At 45.8% G+C, this 19,782-nt stretch overlaps 1 protein-coding gene across 1 annotated transcript; it reads left to right on the forward strand.

Annotated features, from left to right (window-relative positions):
• The first annotated feature begins 676 nt into the window (after positions 1-676).
• LOC123510018 (titin-like) lies at positions 677-12,163 on the forward strand. Its single transcript, XM_045264709.1, has one exon. It carries the CDS (start codon positions 718-720, stop codon positions 11,422-11,424), a length of 10,707 nt encoding a protein of 3,568 aa, XP_045120644.1. The 5' UTR covers positions 677-717; the 3' UTR covers positions 11,425-12,163.
• Positions 12,164-19,782: the final 7,619 nt, after the last annotated feature.

Consider the following 19,782-nt stretch of genomic DNA (forward strand, 5'->3'; position numbering starts at 1 on the left):
TATATATATATATATATATATATATATATATATATATATATATATATATATAATTATTATTCTATCTGTCTATTAATTTTTGTTTTGTTGTTTTCACTTTTGTATCTTGAGCCTATAACGCCTGTGGACCTGCTCCTGGAGGCTTTGTGGTCGGCTTGCTGGCTTATCTCATGGAGGCTTGCATCCTTTGCCTGAGGTGGCTCAGGAAGGATTCTTCCTTAAAGTGAAGCGTGTAGGGACTCTTGCCATCCCCCGCCTCCTGGTGCTTCTCGATGCACAGGCTGACGGCAGCATATAAGTGATCTGTAGCCTCTTAATCAACAGCCGCAAAAAAAATGTCAAGTTTTTAATGGGACTTATAAGATGCGTTGAGAACTCGGTCGTAAATAATTTCTTTTGTTGACATTATGGCTCCATTTATTTACACTTACAACAAATCTTTCTTGTGACTTTCAGGCACTCCAGTACATGAGGAAGTCCGCGGACAGTCTGGACCTGGATGACTTCACTTCTCGGGATGCCTTATCCCCTCCTTCCCGGCGCCTCTCCTTACCATGGGAAGTTGGCGTCTCAGTTGGGCCCATTGAGGAAAAGACGAAGGAGGAAGAGGAATCTGTACAAGAAGGAAATTGTGACCACAACTCATCTCTTGAGGAAAATATTGGAAATGGTAATGAGAGAGTGGTTAGAGAGGCAGCAGAGGAGGTGGCGTCAGAGATGCCCACGCTTGAGGCCACGCCACAGAGTTCTAATGGTCCTGAAATATTGATAGCCACAAACAAGGCAGAACTTACACCAGTAGATATATTAATGGATCCTGAATGCTACGAGCACCACAGGGAGACAAGCGACTTCCCGATTTCTTCCACGGAAAACTGCGAGCCTCAAGCAGAGTCACCACAAGCCACAGGCAGCCTTACACAAGAACCACTTGAGGTAGCGACCACCACACACGCAGCAGCACCAGTGATTGAAGCGGCTTTCTCGGCAGTAGAAGAAGCAGCGTCTATAACAGTAACAACAGCAGCGGAAGAGGCAGCACATATGATAACAGAAGTAACTTCCACGCCAGCGACGGAAGTAAACAATAGTCATCCTGCTGTTTTACGTCAATTATCTAAGTCCAAGAGAAATGTAGACCGTAAATCTCGCAGGAGGCGGCGTAAGAGGCTAAAAGGAGCATTCAGATTAGTAGCAAAGGACTATGACCACATCTGTACCATAATCATGAACATGTGTGACTTCATCATCGAGCACAGCCCCAGGAAGGAGGCACTCAATGCGGTGCGGGTCGCCTCGCGAATCCTTGGTTACAGTGTAAGTGACACCTCCGAGTCCTCTCACTCTCACGACTTGTCGTCAGATGAGGAGGAAGAGCGAAATAGTATTGGAAACGATGAAGTTCTAGAACCTCTGGTAGACGAATGGGGGGCAGTGCTCATGAGAGAAGGGAGCGGTGACCATGTGGTTGGCATAGAACATGACGGAGAAGAGGTGAAGCTTACAGATGTCTCAGAATTTGAAACAAATACTTTTGAAGATTCCCTCTCTCCTGTGACTCTGATCATCCCTGAAGTGGTGGTGGTGCCGCAGGAGGACGAGCTGGCAGAGAGAGTCTCTGATGACAACGGCAGCCAGCTACTACCCGAGTTAGACCAAGATTCCTGTATCATGAACTACTTGCATACCATCGACGAAGTGACGGAGCCCAACTCAATGGTTGAAGACATCACCGAAGAACTACAGAAGAGATACGAGGATTATTTTGATACAGAAGACAAAACTTCATGTCAAGGTGACGTCTCTGATGGTGATGATGGCGAGGAATGGGAGGCAGCGGCGAGCACGGCGGAAGGTCTGGTCTCAAGGTGGCCGGGAGATTTGGATATTACGGATGAATCAAATAAAGGACTCCAGCCACTGCAAGACGTCTTCATGCTGCTTCAGCCTCTGGAGGGTAACAATGACCTTGAAGCTGCAGAAGACGAAAATAAATATGACAATCCGCAGATCATAGACAGCTCACAATTTAGCACTGAAGTCCCCACGCGCAAAAATCAGTTATGGTCACTGCAAGATTCACAAGAAAAAATGGAGGAAGCCTCACCTGCAGGTCTTCTTGCACAGATCACTGAGCCGCAGCAGGTAACCAATAGCACTCTGAAGACTGAAGGCGAACCTACATATTTATCACAAGAATCTGTACAATTAACAGGAGAGTATGAAGAGCTGATAGAAGAACATACACAGACAACAGACGAACCCGAACAGATAACAGGACAAGAAACCGAACAGATAACAGAAAAAGAATCTGAGGAGGTGATAAAGCAACATGAACAGATGATAGAACCTGAACATGTAACAGAGGAATCTGAACATGTTATACAAAAACTTGAAGAATTAACCGAGGAGCCTGATCAAATAACAGATGAACCAGAACAGATAAGAAAAGAACCTGTACAGGTAACAGAAGAACCTGTACAAGTAACAGAAGAACCTGTACAGGTAATAGAAGAACCTGTACAAGTAACAGGAGAACCTGTACAAGTAACAGAAAAACCTGTACAGGTAACAGAAGAACCTGTACAAGTAACAGAAAAACCTGTACAGGTAACAGAAGAACCTGTACAAGTAACAGAAGAACCTGTACAGGTAACAGAAGAACCTGTACAGGTAACAGAAGAACCTGTACAAGTAACAGAAGAACCTGTACAGGTAACAGAAGAACCTGTACAGGTAACAGAAGAACCTGTACAGGTAACAGAAGAACCTGTACAGGTAACAGAAGAACCTGTACAGGTAACAGAAGAACCTGTACAGGTAACAGAAGAACCTGTACAAGTAACAGAAGAACCTGTACAGGTAACAGAAGAACCTGTACATGTAACAGAAGAACCTGTACAAGTAACAGAAGAACCTGTACAGGTAACAGAAGAACCTGTACAGGTAACAGAAGAACCTGTACAGGTAACAGAAGAACCTGTACAGGTAACAGAAGAACCTGTACAAGTAACAGAAGAACCTGTACAGGTAACAGAAGAACCTGTACAGGTAACAGAAGAACCTGTACAGGTAACAGAAGAACCTGTACAGGTAACAGAAGAACCTGTACAAGTAACAGAAGAACCTGTACAAGTAACAGAAGAACCTGTACAAGTAACAGAAGAACCTGTACAAGTAACAGAAGAACCTGTACAAATAACAGAAGAACCTGTACAGGTAACAGAAGAACCTGTACAAGTAACAGAAGAACCTGTACAGGTAACAGAAGAACCTGTACAGGTAACAGAAGAACCTGTACAAGTAACAGAAGAACCTGTACAGGTAACAGAAGAACTTGAACAGTCATTAGAAGAACCGGCACAGGTAACAGATGTTGAACAGGTGGCAGAAGAGCCTCAACAGGTAAAAGATGAACATGGACTGTTAACAGAACTTGAACTGGTTATAGAGGAAACTGAACACCGAATAGATAAACCTGAACACTTAACGGAAGCAGAAGAAGTAGCAGAAGAATGTGAACATATAACAGACAAGGAATCCCAACAAATAACAGAACCAGGGGATATAATAGAAGAACTGTTTGAACAAATAACGGAATCAGAACATGAACAAATGATTGAAGAACAGTTTAGGCAGATCGTAGAACAAACGACGGAACACATAACGCAAGAATTCACAGGAATAACGAATGAGTCACATGCAACACAACGACTACAAAACATTACTGTAGAATTACCCAATTCAATAACTTCACTACAAAAGACAAATTTACCACAAACAATGGAACTTCAGCAAGCCCCAGACACTGTGGATAGTGTGCCTCAGCGTGAAGCATTGGCACAGACAAAAGAACTGCCGGATGCCATTGCTGAGCTGCAGCAACTGGTCTTGCATTCTTCACATCTAGAGCATAGTGGAGTCCTTAAGAGTTCTTTTGAATCTCCATCTGAGAAGAACGTTGCCATCTTCGCAGCAGGGTTCTCGAGTAACAATAGTGCACAGGACGCAGGGATGGATAAGATTAGGCCTCAAAGAAGTCTCGCTATACAAGAGAAATGCCTCATACTTAAAGATCTCCTCAAATTTTCCGAAGAGCAGACCTCACTAACGTCTCTCGATTCACCCAAGGAGGAGATATCAGGGAATGGCGCTTCTTTACCTGCCACCAGAAGTCATATCACTACAGAAGAGATGCCATTCTCGTCTTTGGAGGAGAAACTTCCACCAGAGATCTCGACTCTTGCTTCACCTGAACCACAGCGCATCGTCAAGGGTTCGGTCTCAAAGTTTAGGACGTTATTTGAATCGAAGTCTATAAATGAAATATCATTCCTGCAGAGAGAAGAGACGCCTGCTCGCAGTAAAGGTGGCTCCTGCAGGGAAGTGTCTCAGAGGGAAAATACTGAACAACCTGTAGCTTTGAATGACAACCAGAAAGCTCATGTTACTGAAGATTCTACCAATGAAACAGAGGAAGAAGGGGAGAGTCGCAGTGGGAGAGAGAAACCTAAGGCTGTCATTGGAGATTTGCCCAGGATATCCCCTGACATGGATGTTCTAAATCAGTTTCGAGTTGACGCAAAGTCTGGCAGCTCAGGCGAAAACGTACCTTGTGACACGGTGACGCAAGAAGTCAAAGAAGATGAAGACAAAGGCAAAATACGTCCCGCCATTTCCAAAGGAAAGAATATGTATATCTCGATGCAGAAGTCCTTGCAAGATAAAATAAAAATGACTACCAGAAGTGACCGTATTCCCTACAGCACCTACGTGCGGCCTGCCATGATTGTGCTAGAAACTGAGCGGCGGGTGTCGCGGCTTAGGTCAGTCTTTGAACAACCTTGCACCACCTCCACCAAGAGATTCCTTCCTCACAAAACAACACGGTACATTGTCAGCGGTAGTCCGATATCCTCACCACCTCTTGATAGGAAGAATGATTTTCCCCAGGCACATTGTGAAGAGAAAGAAGAAATGTTTAATAAGTTAAGGGATACACACCCTTCAATGTCTGAAGATGACATCAAGCAGCAAAAAGACACCGCAGAGACCCTCAAATATTTTGTATCACATGAGGAACATGATAATGTGAAACAGCTCCAAGCTGAAACAAGTGATGGAGCTCAGTTTAAATCAGAGGTGGATCAGGGAAGTGAGATTTCTATTTCACTTGAATTTGTCTTAGAAACACAAAAAGAAGATAATGGAGTCTCAACATCTTATCGACAAGATCAAACTGTGCAGAATCTGCAGCCCGTGGAAGGAGAGCTTCAGAAGAAATCCTACAAGCTTGTGGCTGCTCTGGAGACCATGGAGAAAGATATCAAAGAGATGCAAGAGTCGGTGGAACGTCTCAATCGACACTATCCGATTATCCCCCCTGACGACGTGGACCTCCCCCACAACCTTCAAAAGCCACCTCGCCATGGCAAGATTGTTGCTTCATCACTTGAAGAAGAGAAACTAACAGGAATAGAATCTCTTATCTGTCTGTCTGAATCAAAAGAATACCGGCAAGAAGCAGAAGCTTATAAAAAAATCCAAGAACAGAAAGAATATGTTGAATATGTAGCAGAACCTGTTATACAGAAGAATGAACCTGTGGAGCAGCTACAGAAATATGGGGAACATTTACAACAAGCTTGTGAACGTCAGCAAAAACCACAAGCGCTGATGAGAGAATTGCAGGAACCAGAAAACAATGAACTACTGCAAGAATCACAAATAAGTATCGAAGAGCTTCAAAAATACGATGGGCCATTGCATGAATCAGAAGTCAATAAGCAGTTGAAAGTACCAGAAGAAAAGCTGCACGAATCAGCAGATGTTATAGAAAAACTACAGAAAAAGAAAGAATCTGTTGAACAGCTGCAAGAACAGGAAGAACCTGTTGAACAGCTGCATGAACAGCAAGAACCTTTAAAACCACTGCAGGAACAGGAAGAACCTGTTGAACACCTTCAAGAACAAAGAGAACCTTTAAAACAGCACCAGGAACAGAAAGAACTTGTTGAACAGCTTCAAGAACAAAGAGAGCCTGTTGAACAGCTGCAGAAACAGGAAGAACTTGCTTATCAGCTGCAGGAACAGGAAGAACCTGTTGAACAGCTGCAGGAACAGGAAGAACATGATGGAGAGCTGCAGCGACAAGAAGAACCCCTAGAACCTGAAAAATCTTTAGAACAGTTGCAGAAACAGGAAGAACCTGTTGAACAACTGCAGGAACTAGAAGAACGTGTTGATAAGCTGCAGAAACAGGACGAACTTGTTAAACAGCTGCAGGAACATGAGGGATCTGTTGAACAGCTGCAGGAACTAGAAGAACTTGTTGACAAGCTGCAGGAACAGGAAGACCTTGTTGAACAGCTGCAGGAAGGGGATGAACATTTAGAGCAGCTGCAGGAATCAAAAGAACCTGTTGAACACCTGCAGAAATGGGAAGAATCTGTTGAACAGCTGCAGGAACAGGAAGAACCCGTTGCACAGTTGCAGAAACAGGAAGAACATGTTGAACAGCTGCAGGAACAGGAAGAACATATTGAACAGCTGCAGGAAGAGGAAAAACCTGTTGAACAGCTGCAAGAACATGAAAAACCTGTTGAACAGCTGCAGAAACAGGAAGAACATGTTGAACAGCTGCAGGAACAGGAAGAACATGTTGAACAGCTGCAGGAAGAGAAAGAACCTGTTGAACAGCTGCAAGAACATGAAAAACCTGTTGAACAGCTGCAAGAACATGAAAAACCTGTTGAACAGCTGCAAGAACATGAAAAACCTGTTGAACAGCTGCAGAAACAGGAAGAACCTGTTGAACAGCTGCAAGAACATGAAAAACCTATTGAACAGCTGCAGAAACAGGAAGAACATGTTGAACAGCTGCAGGAAGAGGAAGAACCTGTTGAACAGCTGCAAAAACATGAAAAACCTGTTGAACAGCTGCAGAAACAGGAAGAACATGTTGAACAGCTGCAGGAACAGGAAGAACCTGTTGAACAGCTGCAAGAACATGAAAAACCTGTTGAACAGCTGCAGGAACAGGAAAAACTAGTTGAACAGCTGCAGGAACAGGAAGAACTTGTTGAACAGCTGCAGGAAAAGAAAGAACCTGTTGAACAGCTGCAAGAACATGAAAAACCTATTGAACAGCTGCAGAAACAGGAAGAACATGTTGAACAGCTGCAGGAAGAGGAAGAACCTGTTGAACAGCTGCAAGAACATGAAAAACCTGTTGAACAGCTGCAGGAACAGGAAAAACTAGTTGAACAGCTGCAGGAACAGGAAGAACATGTTGAACAGCTGCAGGAAGAGGAAGAACCTGTTGAACAGCTGCAAGAACATGAAAAACCTGTTGAACAGCTGCAGAAACAGGAAGAACATGTTGAACAGCTGCAGGAACAGGAAGAACCTGTTGAACAACTGCAAGAACATGAAAAACCTGTCGAACAGCTGCAGGAACAGGAAAAACTAGTTGAACAGCTGCAGGAACAGGAAGAACTTGTTGAACAGCTGCAGGAAAAGGAAGAACCTGTTGAACAGCTGTATGAATGGGAAGAAACTGTTGAACAGTTGGAGGAACAGAAAAAACCTGTTGAACAGCTGCAGGAACAGGAAGAACCTGTTGAACAGCTGCAAGAGCATGAAAAACCTGTTGAACAGCTGCAGGAACAGGAAGAACTTGTTGAAAAGCTGCAAGAACATGAAAAACCAGTCGAACAGCTGCAGGAACAGGAAGAACCTGTTGAACAGCTGCAAGAGCATGAAAAACCTGTTGAACAGCTGCAGGAACAGGAAGAACCTGTTGAACAGTTGCAGAAGCAGGAAGAACCTGTTGAACAGCTGCAGGAACAGGAAGAACCTGTTGAACAGCTGCAGAAGCAGGAAGAACCTGTTGAACAGCTGCAGGAACAGGAAGAACCTGTTGAACAGCTGCAGAAGCAGGAAGAACCTGTTGAACAGCTGCAGGAACAGGAAGAACCTGTTGAACAGCTGCAGAAGCAGGAAGAACCTGTTGAACAGCTGCAGGAACAGGAAGAACCTGTTGAACAGCTGCAGAAGCAGGAAGAACCTGTTGAACAGCTGCAGAAGCAGGAAGAACCTGTTGAACAACTACAAGAACAGGAGGAACATGTTGAAGAGCTGCAGGAACAGAAAGAACAGCTGCGGAAACAAAAAGAACCTGTTGAACAACGGCAAGAACCAGAGGAATGTTTTGAACAGCCTCAAGAATCAGAAGGAATCATGGAATGTCCGAGAGAACAAGATATTACTGAACCCTCACTAGAATTAATGTTGAAAGTAACTCAAAACATAGTTGATATAACAGCTTTGGAGTTGAGACAGCATAGTGAAGATTTATCTGAGAAAGTTGCGGCCTCTATAGAATATGATTTACCCCAGCAAAGCTTGACAGAAGACTCAGACAATGATGAGGACTCCCGACCAGTTTTTGAGGACGCTCTAGAGGACCTGACGGAGAGCAAAGACACAAATCATAACAGCCGACCTAAAGGACATCGCACAGCATTAACGAAACTTGGAGCCTCTGTATTCTACAGCATGGACGATGACTCCCTTTCTTGGTCAGAGAATCTTAGGAAAGAGGGAACGTCAGAAATCGTTACTGAAATGTACGAATGTCCGAAATATACAAAAGAACCATGCATATTTTCTGAAGAATCAATTGAAGATATGATGACAATTGAGAAACTAACACAGCAAGAGACTAACTTTCAGACTTCAAGAACTCCGAAGATGGGAAAACCAATGCTTTCGTTACACTCTCCCACAGACCCACAAATTTCTTCGGACAGTATAACAGAATCACAGAATCTTGAAAGTTTAGTAAATACAGAGATACCATTAAATCCTATACAAGTATCAGAGACATCAACAAACCTTCTTGGAGAACAAGAAACACCAAAAGACCTTCTTGGAGAACCACAGATGTCAACAGACCTTAGAGAACCAGAGACATCAACAGACCTCCTTGAAGAAAAACAGACACCAACAGACCTTATTGGAAAACCAGAGACAAAAACAGACCTTCTTGGAGAACCAGAGACCAAAACAGACCTTCTGGGAGAACCAGAGACACCAACAGACCTTCTGGGAGAATCAGAGACAAAAACAGACCTTCTGGGAGAACCAGAGACACCAACAGACCTTCTGGAACAACCAAAGACACCAACAGACCTTCTGGGAGAACCAGAGACAAAAACAGACCTTCTTGAAGAACCAGAGACACCAACAGACCTTCTTGAAGAACCAGAGACACCAACAGACCTTCTGGGAGAACCAGAGACACCAACAGACCTTCTTCTGGAACAACCAGAGACACCAACAGACCTTCTGGAAGAACCAGAGACAAAAACAGACCTTCTTGAAGAACCAGAGACACCAACAGACCTTCTGGGAGAACCAGAGACACCAACAGACCTTCTTCTGGAACAACCAGAGACACCAACAGACCTTCTGGGAGAACCAGAGACAAAAACAGACCTTCTGGGAGAACCAGAGACATCAACAGACCTTCTGGAACAACCAAAGACACCAACAGACATTCTGGAAGAACCAAAGACATCAACAGACCTTCTGAGAGAACTAGAGACAAAAACAGACCTTTTGGGAGAACCAGAGACATCAAAAGACCTCCTTGAAGAAAATGAGACACCAACATGTCTTTTGGGAGAACCTGTGGAGACAACATACCTTCTTGGAGGAGCAGAGACACCAACAGACCTTCTGGGAGAACCAGAGACACCAACAGACCTTCTGGGAGAACCAGAGACACCAACAGACCTTCTGGGAGAACCAGAGACACCAACAGACCTTCTTGAAGAACCAGAGACACCAACAGACCTTCTTGAAGAACCAGAGACACCAACAGACCTTCTGGGAGAACCAGAGACACCAACAGACCTTCTGGGAGAACCAGTGACACCAACAGACCTTCTTGAAGAACCAGAGACACCAACAGACCTTCTTGAAGAACCAGAGACACCAACAGACCTTCTTGAAGAACCAGTGACACCAACAGACCTTCTTGAAGAACCAGAGACACCAACAGACCTTGAAGAACCAGAGACACCAACAGACCTTCTTGAAGAACCAGAGACACCAACAGACCTTCTTGAAGAACCAGTGACACCAACAGACCTTCTTGAAGAACCAGAGACACCAACAGACCTTCTGGGAGAACCAGAGGCACCAAGAGACCTTCTTGAAGAACCAGAGGCACCAACAGATCTTCTTGAAGAACCAGAGACACCAACAGACCTTCTTGAAGAACCAGAGACACCAACAGACCTTCTGGAAGAACCAGAGGCACCAAGAGACCTTCTTGAAGAACCAGAGACACCAACAGACCTTCTTGAAGAACCAGAGGCACCAAGAGACCTTCTTGAAGAACCAGAGACACCAACAGACCTTCTTGAAGAACCAGAGACACCAACAGACCTTCTGGGAGAACCAGAGACACCAACAGACCTTCTTGAAGAACCAGAGACACCAACAGACCTTCTGGGAGAACCAGAGACACCAACAGACCTTCTTGAAGAACCAGAGACACCAACAGACCTTCTGGGAGAACCAGAGACACCAACAGACTTTCTTGAAGAACCAGAGACACCAACAGACCTTCTGGGAGAACCAGAGGCACCAACAGATCTTCTTGAAGAACCAGAGACACCAACAGACCTTCTTGAAGAACCAGAGACACCAACAGACCTTCTGGGAGAACCAGAGGCACCAACAGACCTTCTGGGAGAACCAGAGGCACCAACAGACCTTCTTGAAGAACCAGAGACACCAACAGACCTTCTGGGAGAACCAGAGGCACCAACAGATCTTCTGGGAGAACCAGAGACTACAATAGATCTTCTGGGAGAACCAGAGACACCAACAGACTTTCAGGGAGAACCAGAGACACCAACAGACCTTCTGGGAGAACCAGAGATACTAACAGACCTTGTGGGAGAACCAGAGACACCAACAGGCCTTCTGGGAGAACCAGAGACACCAACAGACCTTGTGGGAGAACCAGAGACACCAACAGACCTTGTGGGAGAACCAGAGACACCAACAGACCTTCTGGGAGAACCAGAGACACCAACAGACCTTGTGGGAGAACCAGAGACACCAACAGACCTTGTGGGAGAACCAGAGACACCAACAGGCCTTCTGGGAGAACCAGAGACTACAACAGATCTTCTGGGGGAACCAGAGATGCCAATAGACTTTCTTGGAGAACCAGAGACGCCAACAGACCTTCTTGGAGAACCAGAGACACCAACAGATCATCTTGGAAAACTAGAGACGCCAACAAATCTTTTTGGAGGACCAGAAATACCAATAGACCTTCTTGGAGAAAAGAAATATCGGCAGAACTTTCCAAAGAATCAGGGATACCATCAAATCTTCTGAAGGAACCAGACATATCAACAGAATCAGAGACATCAAAGGATCCTCTGAGAGAAGAACGAAAGGTTAATCCAGTACTAGAGGCATTAATAGATCCCGTAGGAGGCCCAGAGACAACTAACGCCCTAGGAGAACCCAAAACGCTTTTAAGTGTTCTGGAAGAACCAGAGACATCCGCAAATGTTTTGGAAGATATCGAGGTGAAACAAGCAAAAACTAATGGAGTTACAGTTTCGACAAGTCTCTTCTCACCAGTCGTGTCTCTCAATCCAGCGGGAAGTACGACATCCTGCTTTGCCATTCCCGGACTTGTAATTCGTCCTCCCACCTCAGAGAGCGAACAGCAGGATTCTGACGAAATAGCTACCGCCACCACCACCTCAGAGAGCGATGAAGTGGCCCTTTATGACACAAATGTAGACGCCAATACGTACGTATCTCTTCAGGATGACGTAGCGTTAGAGTTTCTTTCTAATCAACGTGTTACTGTGGGAGATACCAAAGAGGAAGCATCCGAGACTAAGGAACTAGAGCTCAATATCCCAACACTTAAACCGCCTTTCTTCCTGGAGGACGATTCTCAAGACGAACCTGAACTCATGGCTCTAGATTACAGCAGCAATCCAAGTTCAGAGCCTGAGTTAGTCGCACCTTTACCACTCGATGCCGAGTCTCCCCTCAGTCCCTTTGATCACTGCGTCGAGAACCTGGAGGAGCATCGAGGCTCACCCTGGCTCATGTTCACAGCTATCTCTGATTACCTTCGTTCTCGGTCACCGTCACCACTTAGTATGTTTTTCACTGAGAGTGTCCCCCAGTCGGTATCCCCCGAGGATGATTCTCTACCTCCTCTTGACACAAACGACTCAGTCAATGAAGCAGGGGAACAGCATGATTCATCGAGTGTTTTGGGTCAGAATGACACAACTCAAAGTTTACCTGAATCTGTTCATTATGTGCAGCCGCCCAAATCTCTGGCCCTCAGTGAAGTCGTACACTCAGTTTTACAGGATACTTCTCAAGAAGCCAGCGACACCCTAACAAGCCTCACTTATGAGACGGCTTCTGAACATGCCTCAGTCGGGCCATTACTTCCTGACCTCACTCCTGAAGAAATTCCAGACCTCCCTCCTGACTCCTTTAGACGACAGCCTCTTGCTGGGCCTCTCGCTCCCAGTGAATGTGCTCCATCAGCTCTCCAATATACTCTATCAATGACAGAGACTGCTGTAGCAGCTCCTCTGTCCATGGAACATCAAAGACTTCATTCTACTGATGAAGTCGGCAAGGACAGATACTTAGATGATGTTTCCTGTTCTGAGACAGGTGAAGACCACGAATCCAAAACGAACATTCTGGTGAGATTACCAGATGATGTTAGCGCTGTTGCATGTGCTGCAGCAAAATGTAATGAGGAACGACTGGTTGGTTTCTCCTTCCAGCACGCATCAAATTTATCGAGTCATGAAGAAGTGATATGTGTGGACACTAATACCGAACTTCTCGAAGAAATTACAAGTAGTTTTTCCAAAGAGGACATTGTGGGTAACCAAGAAACTAAGAACAGTCTTACAGAAGACATTATTGATCTCATGAAGAAAGAGACCACTGACATCTCGGAAGAAAAGACCGTTGTGCCTCTGCAGGGAGAGGCCACTGACATCCTGAAAGAGGACACTGTAGATATTGTGCAGGAGACCATAGATATCCAGAGGGAGGAGGCCACGGACCTTATGCAAAAGGTGATCACCAACATGCAGGAGGCGGATGTTGTGGACCTTGTGCAGAAAACAACTGACATACAAGAGACAAATGCTGTGGACCTCGTTCAGGAAACAACCGATATTCAGAAGGAGGATACTGTGGCGCTTGTGCAGGAAATGACCAATATGCAGGAGGAGGATGTTGTGGCCTCTGTGCAGGAAACAACCAACATGCAGAAGGTGGATACTTTGGACCTTGTGCAGGAAACAACTGATATGCAGAAGGAGGATGATGTGGCTCCTGTGCAGGAAATAATGAACACACAGGAAGTAGATGCTGTAGCCCCTACGCAGGAAATAACTAACACGCAGGAGGCGGATGTTGTGGTTCTTATGCAAGAAAAACCTGCCATTCAAGAGGAGGATGCTGCGGCTGCTGTGCAGGAAATAACCGACAGTCAGAAGAAGGATGCTGTGGCCCCTGTGCAGGAAATACCGTACATGCAGGAGGAGGATGCTGTGGCTCCCGTGCAGGAAACAACCAACACGCAGGAGGAAGATGCTGTGGCCCTTTTGCAAGAAACAACTCACACACAAGAGGAGAATGCTGTGGATCCTGTGCAGGAAACAACTGACATTCAGAAGGAGGATGCTGTGGACCTTGTGCAGGAAACAATCCACATGCAGGAGAAGGATGCTGTGGACCTTGTTCAGGAAGAAAAAGTCATCATAATGAAAAAGGAGACTATACACATTGTGCAGGACACAGCCAGCATCATGAAGGAGGCCGAAGAAGTCACTGACATCCTAAATGATGAAGTTATTGATTTGCAAAAGGAAAATGATCTAAAGGAAACCCGTAACATTTTGCAAGAGAAGTCCAGTATCTTTCAGCTTATGTCACAAGGTGATAAGCCTGTACATGTTAATAATGACGAGATGACGAGAAGAGGCCTTCTTTCCGCCAGCACTCCTTTGAATAACTTATGTCAGGATTCACGTGAAGAGACACATGGCACTTTTGATGCAGACATACTCATTAACAAATCTTCTCAGGTCCAAGAAACACCTGCAGCTGAGGAGCATGTTCTTGAGGTTCATTCGAATTTATCTTGTATTGGACAGATCGAAGAAACTACTTTGGATTCATCCTTAGATGATAAAGTGAGTGAGGAGCAGGAAATATCTGCAGTGTCCTGGAAACCACCAACACATGGTACTGAAATAAATCAGAAGAGTGTAAATATCGTCGTGAGCAAGGGGGATAGTACAAATAAGATAGTTACAGCGCTGCCATTGATGACAGTGACCACAGAGATGGGGCAAGAGAGTAGTTGTGAATCAGACTCTGATGATGACATGCACATCGGTCCCATCAAGGGCACTCGGCCCTTGATTATTCCTCTCTCTCCAAGCCCCACTAAGAGTCCCATCTCAACCTCTGATAGTGACGAATCCCAATCAGAGTCTGACGTTACCACAGATGAAGACGAAATTGATTTACCAGGTAAGAAGCCAAGATCAAAGTTCATGAGGCCAGCCCAAAGTCACATGACCAAGCTCCACACTATTCCAGAGTTATCAGAGGATGAAGAGGTAGATGTGCCTCTCCGTCCTCCCAGATTAAGAAAGTTATCTCTCGGAAGGCTGAGGCTGTCCGATGGGCGGGGACCAGACTCTCCGAGGAATGGCGGAACTTCACCCAAGGTCTTTTCTCCAAAAGGCGGGAAAACAGCACCCGAATTCTTTAAGAAATTTGAAGGGATGAGTGATGGCAACCAGTCGCGCTGGGCGATGCAAAACGAGCAGAAACTGCCGCTTCAGGGCACCGAGGAGAGACCCATTCCGATGCAGAAGCTCACACGCACCCAGGCAGTGGTTTCAGAATCTTCCAGTGACAGTGAGGATGAAACAACTCACAAGACCATGACGTATGGACGGCGCACTTACGTTGTTGGGACATTATCAGCACCACGTCGTAAAGGATGTGAGGGTAGTGAAAGACGTGACAGTATTCCAAAGTTGGATGCTGCAGTTAAGTCCTCAAAAAACAATAGAGAAGCAGACTCAGATGATGGGAGTGGCGTTGACAGTCCTGCCAGTGCCAGCGATAGTGAGCCAGAAGATCAAGAAAAAGAAGAATCGAACTGTCCAGGTCCCAATGAATCTCATGAAACACTGAATAAAAGAATGTACGCAAGAGTTTTCCCTGATAAATCTGAAGGTGAGAAACCTATCCTGGAGATGTTTCAGGATCCTAGTCCAGGTCTCCCCGAGGAGTCATCTGCAATACACTCTCTCACAGTGAACTTTTTAGAAGAAGTGAACCAAACCTCTTTCTTTCCTCCAATGGAGACTCTTCTCTTCCCCACTCAAGACAACATGGCACATTTTGATTCCCCGGAATGTGCAGAGCTACCAGACTCCAAAGTGGCAGAAGATGAACCTAAGAGAGGTCATTACATCATCACTGCCTTAGGGGAAGAGAGTGTCCTCACTGAGCACGCTTTTGTTCCTCCCATGGAAATGCTCCTCCTTCCTGCACTAGATGAGACTGTTCAAGACAAGCAATCTGAAGGGGAGTTTGCTTCAGCCATTCCATCGTCTGAGCATCCTGGTAGGGAAGAAGAATCTGCTGTACAAATCAATATAAAAAAAGAGGAGGAAGCCTTAGTAAGCATTGGTAACCTTTGTCCCTCAAAATCAATAGAAGTTGAAAACTTTGATCTTGGCCCAGGGTTAGGAGCATCTTCATCACAAGCTGAAATAGTTGATGAAAATGTATGTACGACAGACAAGTGTGAGAAAGTGCTGGAGTCATTCCCTGTGGAGGTGCAGGTCATGGGTGTCCATAGCAGTGTAACATCTCTCAGCACTTGTCATTCTAAGACTTCAAATGATGGAACCACATGTGATGCAACAGAATCTGCCACAGATAGCGACAAACAAAATGAAAGAAAATCATTTGGGAGGGACGTGTTGGACTTTAGTGAAGAAGAGATACATGAGATAGCAAAGACTTTCGTTCCTTGTGGTAGTAAAGGTGATAATCAGCCAGATGGCATCGCGGGACTCACAGACAATGAGATCAGCAATGACAGACACAAAGACGACGACGGGGACTATGCAGGGAAGCTCACCAAGGAACAGTTGACCTTTTTTCAGAGTGGTGGCCTGCGACGCCTGGCCAGCTCCATGGATGTTATCGATGCCACCAAGACGGTACTGGTGACAGGTGAGCTTCGTGGGAGTGTTAACCTACACAGTGAGCCTTGTGCATCATTAGATGTAGACTGTAGCCAGAGCAGGAGTAACTTTGACCCTCTTCCTACCACTTCTGATACCTTTGTTCTACCTTCTCATTGTGTGGGGGAACTCTGTAGCCCAGGCACTCCCCCACCTAAGCCGCTCCCGTCCCTCACCCCAGGAAACATTGCTACTGGAAATATTGTTGAGGAGCTTCAGCCTAAAGAATATTTTAGTGGGGAGTTGAGTGACGTGTTTCCTCCCGCCAGCTACACCTTCAGTATCACGGCCAGCAGTGATCCGTTCTCCCTCTCGAACCTTGGGGAGCCATGGACTGAAAATCCATTTTCTGAGGACACTGTCAACTGTACCAGTCCTTGCAGCCTCGTGAGGGATGCCGGACACGTGAGACCGGGAAGCCCCACTACCGAAAGAACTAACAAACAAATATCATCTCCAGGTGACGTTGAGAAGCCTGATTTCTTTCGCTGGCCCTTAGTGGTGCGTGAGATCTTGACAGAGCCACTGGCACAGGCAGGCAGCAGTGTGACTGTGCACACATCCAACACGTCTGTGACGAAGAAAACGACCAATTTTCTGAGCAAGATGCAGCAGGAGAGGTGTGGTGACACTAAGGACTCAGAAATGACATTCCTTGCAAATTCTGATCAGGAGATTGGAGATGATATGGCTGTCTTGGAAGTGTCTTCACCACAGGGTATTGTAAGCTTAGGCTCCCTTGAGACAAAATGCAGTGATGATGTTACAGAAACTAATGATTATACAACTTCGAATCGTGATGAAAGTAAAACAATGGAATTGCAAAGCACAGTTAACTACTTCAGCACACACTACAGCAGTGGCAAAGAGAAAGTGTTTCCTCTCAGTTTTATCAGCAACGTAGTCCAGGAAGCGAGTAACGATCCACTGCCTGCCTGCACAGAAGCCATATTATCGCCACGTTTTCAGTCACACATGTTAAGAGGATTCACGCCACCGGAAGCTTTAAATCACCCCTTGGGTCAGGCTGCTGGAGAGATGATGGTTGCTTACATAACAGAGGCGGACTGGGCAGAGGGGGTCTCCGCGTATGGTGCAGAATCGCCTGGACACCAGTCTCCTCCATACGCTCCCAGTGATGTGGATGGAGACGGTGACTCCTCTCAACCATTTAGTGAAGTAACAGAGCCCGTGTGCGTTGATCTCCTTGGCCTTCAGATTGAGAGAGAAGCTACAACCTTCTCCAATCCACCTAACTACCCTCCTCCTCCAGTTCCAACCGACTCTCTGTGTTCCCTGATTGACTTGAGCTTCATAAGCTCCACCAACAGTGACGACGTTCCATCCACTTCTACGGCAAGCAATGTACCATTGACAAACTCGAATTCTGAGACCGTAGCGGGAAGTGAAGTATTGTTGAATATTTGTGCTGATAACAAAAAAAATTCGCATTCTAGCAGTCTTGAGACCCTCACGTGTAATGTTTCTTTTGACTCATCTCCTAATCCACAGAACATTGGATTCTGTCAAGTGGAGAAGCAAAACGACACTCTGCTTCCAAATGTATTATCAGAGCATGCAGGGAGCATCGACATCCAGATTAACAGCAATGTCACAAACACCCTCACAGAGACGAACGTGGAAAGGGATGGAATCCACTTTCCTGAAGCCAAAAAAGATGGTGATCCATTTAGTGGTGGTACAGTGGGTCAAACTACTTCAGAATTCCCACTGGTAGAGGCAGTGGCAGGGACGGAGGGGAGCACACAGGAAGCTAGAGACGACCTGAGTGAAGACAGCAGCAGCGCAGGGGACGGGCGAAAAGGGCCAGCAGTAGCCACCTGCCTCATCCTAAGGGATTCCACGAGTGAGGTAAAAAAGGACCCATTTGAAGAATTTTTTACAACTGGAAGTGATACTTACAGTAAAGTTCACAAAAATGAAACAAGAGATGAACCTCCAATGTCAACTCCCGCCACAGAGAAACATGTGGAGCAGGGAGAAAGCAAAGAGAAGGGCGGAGACTGCACAACAGATAGCCCCCGTTCCTCCAGGAAGGAAGAGAGTATCACACCCATGGTAACTGCTTTAGAGGAAGCACAAACAAGGTCACATGTAGGAGGTGGGCCCCACCTCTATAGAGAAAGCACTCTATCGGAGGTCTCCTCTGACATTTTCGAGAATGCTCGTGATGTTTGTCCCACTGCTGATCCGCTACTTGTGCAAAGGATCAACATTTTGGCTTCAGATTTCTCAGGCAGTGTCTCTGATAAATTGAGCGCTAGTTCAGAATCAGTGTCCCAGTCCTCAGAATGTAGAAGCCAGCTTGATGATGAACCTGTAATCACTGTCGACAATGAAAATGTTCTTGAGCGGGAATCAGAGTCTTCCGCTTATACTGATGTTATAATCAACGATTTCCAGCAGATGCTTGAAAATGAGAATTCGGTTTCATCTACGGTGACTCAGGCAAGCCACGTGGAAACTGTAAGTGTGCCTGAGTATTCAGATCTTAAATCTCCATCAGAGTTGTTAGGAAGTCTTGAGGCTACTGAACGCTGGGTTCTCGAAGCATGCCAGAATAACGCCAGTACCGATAGATCATCAGATAAGCAAGAAGCCATCTGTGTGGATGAAGATAAAAGTGACGCTTCTGCGAGTGCTGAGTCGTCTTACCGTAGCCTACTGGAGGAGATCCACAGCTTTAGGATTCCCTCAACTTCTAGCAGCACTGGAGATGAAATAAAACCAAAAGCTGATGCACGCTATGAGGGCAGCAAGGCCTCGGTGACCACAAAACAAGCAACTGCTCTCGTGGCGACCAGAAAGCAATTCTGGGACTCAATCATTGCTGGAAACGTGGACGTCAGCAAGCCTCAAGGATCCCTGAGCTCTGAGGACACAGATATCGTCACCCAAGTGGATGGCAACTCCCGATGTGCCACAGTGTGTGAGTTGCGGGGCGACGATGACGTTTTTGATGATGTCCATCAGATATTTGAAGAGAAGACATTGCAGCAAGAAGCCCCTGTTGGTCTGGTGAAGCGGATGAAGGCCACTTGGAGCAGCTTCTCGAACCAGAATCGTGACTCGGCTAGAAGCAATGGAATTGAGAATGGTAGACATGCTGGTGTAGAACCCAACACACTCGTTTCTCTGCGGGATAGGAAGCAAATATGGGAAAGTTTAGCAGAGCAGTGCGAGTTCCAGGTGAAAGACGAAAATCAGCAGCGTCACGGAAAAGTTGACACTCGTAGAGCGTCCTTAATTCAACAACTAATTCCAAAAAGCCAGGGCAATACTGCATCAGTTTCAGGATTTAGTATAAGTGCCGCCACAGTGCCGTCCGCCACACCTCAGAATCAAACTACACCAGCCAGTTCTAGTGATGTAGACAGAGAAAAAGACAATC

The sequence above is a fragment of the Portunus trituberculatus genome, chromosome 28 (assembly GCF_017591435.1).
Source record: "Portunus trituberculatus isolate SZX2019 chromosome 28, ASM1759143v1, whole genome shotgun sequence".
In the NCBI taxonomy this organism is placed as follows: Eukaryota; Metazoa; Arthropoda; class Malacostraca; order Decapoda; family Portunidae; genus Portunus; species Portunus trituberculatus.